General features: G+C 40.1%; 1 protein-coding gene across 1 annotated transcript; it reads left to right on the forward strand.

The window, feature by feature from the left end:
* Positions 1 to 441: 441 nt before the first annotated feature.
* LOC128740570 (uncharacterized) lies at positions 442 to 1,033 on the forward strand. The gene is made up of 3 exons (XM_053836120.1): positions 442 to 492; positions 556 to 690; positions 845 to 1,033. Exons 1-3 carry the CDS (start codon positions 442 to 444, stop codon positions 1,031 to 1,033), a joined length of 375 nt encoding a protein of 124 aa, XP_053692095.1.
* The last annotated feature ends 5,429 nt before the right edge of the window (positions 1,034 to 6,462 follow it).

Below are 6,462 nucleotides of genomic sequence, written 5' to 3' on the forward strand. Positions count from 1 at the left end.
AGTGATATTATAATCAGTAAAGAGTTCAGTAAAAAATTTTACGAACCTATGTGTCTGGGTTGGTATCACAATCCGCCATAAAACATTAATAAACAACTGGGAACTAACCAATCCCAGATACACCCAACAGGAAGCAGGTGCTTCCCTGGGGAGGAAAAAAGGTGTAGACTTTGAAGTCGTGTACGTAATAGCAATACTCTTAATCGTTTTTGTATACAGTAGCGATGGCCCAGGCACACGCGCCTTCCCTGGTTGTTGTACCACTCCAGGTAGTGCAACGGTTGGGGTACACGACAGGCGACGAAGATAGAGAGCCTCTCCACAGTCACCATTTCTTTCGCCACAAAGAGCAATCGTTCTCCGAAATTTAATATGCTGTGGTTCGGTTGGCGGTTGCCAGTGTTGGCAATTCGTGCGAAAAAGAAATCATTCTTTAAAGATATGGCTTCCTTTTCAGAGCTGCCAGCCCTGTTGTGCCCGGCCTGTGGAAGAGTAATGAAATGCAGCCGCAACTGGGTCCCACATCACGGTACAATCTAAATAAATTAATAACAGGGAAAGAGCGAAAAACAAAACTGGAACGATGAAGACGCCAAAGCCAACAATGCTGAAGATGACGATGATGACGGCGATGATGATGATGATGATGATGACGGTGCTGCCGATGACCGACTAGTGCCTCTATTCGGGGTACCCTACTTGGAGTCCCCAGCCTGTTTGGAGCTACTGTGGCCGGGCCGTTTTTTTTTTCTGCGGAACCATCAGATATAGTAGAACGCCTTCCGAGGCGGGGCTAAGGTGTTGGTTTATTTTTATTGTTTCAGTTTCCCCGTTCAACCCACAGTGGCAGACCGGCAGTGCTGGCTCTCGAGCAGAGCAAGATGCCAACCGAGCTGGCGCGAAAGACCCGTCCGAATCCGTCGCGATAGTAATTAAGAGGCGCGGACCGAAATCGATTAACGCTGGAGATTGTAATCGGCCGCAGTTTTCTGGAGTTTTGCGCGATCTGGATCTTCGGAATACCGATCTGTAATTATCGGGTTCTGCCTTGCGCTTCCATGCCGGATAAATGGGCTGGGCCGCGGTGTAAATTCAAGCTGAAAGGATAATTGCACTATTTATGACATGGTTGTTATATATCAATTGAAAAACTGTTTGTTTGTTTTTTTTTGTTTTATTTATTTGTGCTACATAAATTCTTATATCGGAAACAAAAAAAAACCCGGGTGCTGATTGGACACGTAGCTGATGTTGCCGTCGGTCATAAACTGTAAATTTATATTTCTTGAAATTCTTGATTGATTGATTAGTTTATTAGCAAGTGAGTTTAACCAAGCGATTAATCGTCACTCGATTGCCAATAAAAATGTTTATATCGGTTCATTATTGACTTTTCGTTTGCTATTGGTACATAACATAAAAGAGTTTATGATTCACGATTGCTTCTTCAAACATAAATCTTTGTATCCCGGCATAAATGAAGCAGAGAACAAACAAAACGATTCTTCAATTGATATATAACAACCCTGTCATAAATAGTGCAATTACCCTTTCAGTGGGGAAGGGCATGGTAGAATTCGATAATTACAGATCGGTATCCTGAACATTATTTCTGGAATATTGTCTCTCAGTGCGTCTGGAATTGTTCTGCGGGACTAACGTTGGTACACCCCACTTTTTTTATTCTAGTCAGACCGTAAGCATACCTTTTTTATACTCCGGAACATTAGAACTTACGCAGCAATGGGAACGTAGAGGCTAGAGTAACAATCAGAACTTTTTCTTTTGAACTCGTCAAGGCTCACACCAGTCATTGATGGTTTTGCCATCAAAACCAAATTGAGAGATGCTTCAGCTTGACTCGATGAATGTGCTTTTAACTAGACATTTTGTCACGTGGTAGGAGGAAGTTGCAACGTTTTAGAATCTAGAAACTGTAGCAGTTTTTTCCTTAAGTTTATAGTGGAAGTTCATTTACTCACAATCTTTCTATAGTAAATAAAACGATCATTGAAAGCTATTAGAGACAACATTCATAGCGACACAATCGTTCTAACGTCTTTTAAGCTTCAAATACTTTCTTTATAGAACCGTTTATTGTGGTCACATCGTCGGAGTTGAGTCTCCTTCCCTGGGGCATTTTTCGAGATATGCAAACAGGCAGACGTCATATGAGGTCGTAAATAAAGAATATCGTGGGTACGGATGTAATGCAAATCGTAAACCGTTCAATTTACTCATCGTTTTCCTCGAATTGACGATCGTTGGATCGTCTTGGTGAAGCAGCGGGTTTTTTTTATCACATGTAAGCTCGTTTCTGCCTGACTGTGTCATGCAATCGTTCCAAGCTGCAGTAGTTGCTGGCAATCGTCTGGCAATTTGGTAGAATGTAGATTAGCAAAATACCACGCGTGCCCTAAAATATAGAGGTCAAGGCACTTGCTTGCTGCCTTTGAAAGCTTTCATCAACTTTCTGACTCTGGTAAATATTGTTAACACCATTTCGCCAATTGTTACATACTGACACAAAAAAATGATATTCAAATAGGTAATATAATAAAAAAAATTTTAATTCGAAAGTTAAAATGTTATTATAACAAAAATAGTTAAAATGTTATTAAAATTTAATTATGCACAGGAATGTAGAATATCATTTTGAATCTGAACCGAATTGCAGGAAGGTTATGTCTACAAATAACGTATTTTGCCGAACAGGTCATTTTGGGAAAAATTGATGAAATGTTTGGAATGATAGTAACAACGTTTATAGTTCGAGATATGACTGTATGTTGATACCAAAATAGATTCAGTTGATGCGATCGTCGGGGCATATGTTGTCCTTACTCGTTGCCGCACGAGAAGACTTAAAACTAAGGAATAGTACCTATGATTCGTAATTCTTGGAAAATGGTGAATCATTTGTTTGCAACCAAGAGCCATGTGTGTATGTTTTACGCCTTGCGAAAAACTTATTGGCGAGTACTATTATTTAGTTTAAACAGCTAATGTGACTAGTTACTAATAAAGGCCACATTTTCGGTTACTTCGTAAACAAGCTTTTTATTGTATGATAGCACCTTCCAGAATAAACCAACAAAGTGCGATATCGAAGCTTCAAAATCACGACGTTATTAAAGTCTCACATGTGTAATGTAGTGTAACTGGAATAAACGATATAATGGTATCTATATGAATCCGATTGGAAATACTCGAGTCCGGATAGTGAAGAACTAGGAGAATTCGTGTGCGTCGCGTCCACACGTAACTTTCGTCAACAGGTCCACATTGTTCACTAATATATTTGAATGTTGATATGTTTTCCCTTCTACCATCAACAACTCCTTTCCCAAAATGCTTGTCCTGGTTCCTGGTCCTTAGTAGCAAAAAAGTATTGAACTCACATGCCTTCCCATTCTACGGTCGTGGCCGGTGTTGGCATGCAGGGATCTGTTAAGACTGAACAATCAGGAATAGCCGGTTGCCTTGTGTTCATACTGGTGCCAGTGTTTTTTGACGTAGGACTACGACTTTGTTTACTATACTGGGACTGGGTAGCACTTTGTGAAAACGAAAATAGAAGTGTAACGTTTGGATGAAAGTTTTCAAATGCTAATAACTACTAAACTACTGAACGAAACTGAACAACTTATATGTCGTTAAATAGATAAAATGACCAGCAATTTTATAAAGGGTAAAAGAGAAATTTTATGGAGGGCGTAAGAGTGGGGGGGCTCCCATACAAATCAAAATACATATTTCCTCATAACTCTAGAACTAATCAAGCAAATTGAAACTTATTTGGAATGTAGGGGTTTCAGAAGGCAAGATTTTTTCTATGGTAAATTGAGACCCATTCCCTCTTTAGGAGGGCAGGGGTCTCCCATACAAATATTATACAAATTTCCTCGTAACTCGAGTACTAATCAAGAAAATGGAACCAAATTTGGCATGTGAGGGTCTTAGAAGGCAGGAATTTTTTCTATGGTATAATGAGACCCATCCGTCTTTGAACAGGGGGAGGGGGGTAATTTTACTATGGTGAATTAGAACCTTTGTTTCTTTAAGAAGGGGAGATCCCATACAAAAGAAATACAAATTTCTTCATAACTCGAGAACTAATCATTTGGCATGTGGGGATTTTTAGAGGCATGAATTTATTTTGAATTTATTTATTTTATGATGGTTTGAGACCACTCACCCCTGTGGTAGGAGAATGAGGACTCTCATACAAATAAAACAGAAATTGGTCCATTGCCATTTCAACCTTTATGATGCACACAAGTGATTGTTAAAAGAAATCTCTATGTCTCAAAGGTTGAAGGTGTTGTACTTAAGAACCCCCGTCCACGTATTTTCAAAGCCACCATTGCATTAAATGAAGAATTGACTCTGAATATTTCGCTCTTCTCTTTTAAACATTCACTTAAACAATGGCACTCAGAGATTCTTATAAACATATATATGCCAGAAATGCAGTTTACATTAGTCTTTGATCTGATGATCTGATATAGTCCTACGTCATTCTTTCGTACAACCGTTAGCGCTGTATACCTTGTAGTTTTTTTACGCGTAGCGAAATCTGCTGAGCACCTTAGAAGATACGGTACTATCAGACACCTGAGAAGGACAACTCAGGTAATGAGGATAAGTATCCCGACCACCCTAATGGGGCGTGAGGATCCAGACCCACTAAAACCCTACTCGAGCCTCAATCCCCCTGGCACCACCTTATCGGTATTACTTCAGGGAGAACGGCTGATGTGCGTAGTATTAACCGGCATTTATTTCACTCTAATAATTCTTTCTCTCTCTCTCAATCTATCTATTTATTTACCTATTTACTGGTTAAAGGGGCTTTCAACCGGTAGTTGGTTCGCCCCAAATCTCTCTATCTATATCTCTATCTCTATTGCTCTCTCTCTCTTATTCTGTACTTCTCTTGTTCTTATTCTCTTTCTCTTTCTTATCCATCCTAAGCTTTTCGTTATATCATTCCTTCTACCCCTCGTCCCCATTAACTCATTCAGATCACTCCCACACCCAAACAACCACCCATCCCACCGCACAATGGGCAAAAACTAGCTCGTAAACCAAAGAATTAGAAGCCGCTGGATTGGAATCTTACAAGATACCTATTCTTATGTAAAAAAATGCAGGAAAGTGATTGGTGATGGTTTCATCCTGCGCAGACTTCGGGAAGTGGACTATACCTGCATTTCGCACAGTATGGAATGGATGGGATTTGATTCTTCTAATGTTTTGACAAAACTTGGAAGCTATTTGAGTTCGTTTCACGGGCGGCAAATAAATTTTTATACTGTTTAAAAAGTGGCAAAATGGACCACTTTCCGAAGTCTGCGCAGGATTAAACCATCACCAATCGATTTCCTACATTTTTTTACATAAGAGTAGGTATCTTGTAAGATTCCAAAACAGAGGCTTCCAATTCTTGGGATTACGAGCTCGTTTTTGCCCATTGTGCACCGCTTTACCCACTTTCTTTTCTACCCAGTCACCCATCTCAACACTTTATTTTTTTATTTGATCCTCGTCTCTCTCAGGTTCAAACGCACTGCTTTTGTACCCAGCCATGGGTTAATGCAAGTCAATAGAATAACCAACAGAAACGCTCGATTTCTTAGTTTCGTCTTGTCTTACGAAGTCGCAACACCCGCTTGCATCGATTCGAAAGCCATTGAGTCTTTGATTACTCTCCACGTGACCCTCTTGCTTTCGACGTTCTAAAGAATCTCCCAGCGCTGATTATTTTTCAGGACCCTTTGGGAATAATAGACTTTTGACAAGCTGACTATGACGGAGTCAGATCCACTATCTCTCGCATACACTGGCAGATACTAAACTCTGCAAATTATATTGACGACGCCGTCGAAAATTTTCTGCAAACAATCTTGAACGTGATGACTAAATTAGTATCCCACGTGACCCACGTTCACCCGTCACCAAAGCCTTCTAGGTAGGTTAAGGGCTAGAACTGTACGAAGATATTGTTATCGTTCAAAACAGGAGTTTAACGATGAGAATAACGATTACAAGAAGCTCAACAGATTTCGGTACCAACGATATCTTCTTCGTACGCAGTCATCACTGTGCAGGAATCCAAAACGATTCTGGAGTTTCGCAAATTCCAAGAAGAAAGAAGCTACTGTTAGTTTATCTTAGTGGGCAAGTTGATATCTCTGAACTTGAAAGGGGCGAGACTTTATGAATTCGTTCAACGAAAGTTCTGCCAAGTGAGCCTGATCAAGTCGCTACTGTCAGCACCGACTGTTTTAGTGATGGTCGTCTGCTTTCCAAAACAAAGGTGACAAAAGGGACATCCGGTATTACAGAGGCTTTTTATGCTTCCTATGCTGATGCTCAGAAGTTTTAGTGATCATTATCAATGAGGCGCTTTTCTATTCACGTATGAACTGCATTTCAACTGCTCAGCATGGATTCTAT

The sequence above is a fragment of the Sabethes cyaneus genome, chromosome 3 (assembly GCF_943734655.1).
Source record: "Sabethes cyaneus chromosome 3, idSabCyanKW18_F2, whole genome shotgun sequence".
In the NCBI taxonomy this organism is placed as follows: Eukaryota; Metazoa; Arthropoda; class Insecta; order Diptera; family Culicidae; genus Sabethes; species Sabethes cyaneus.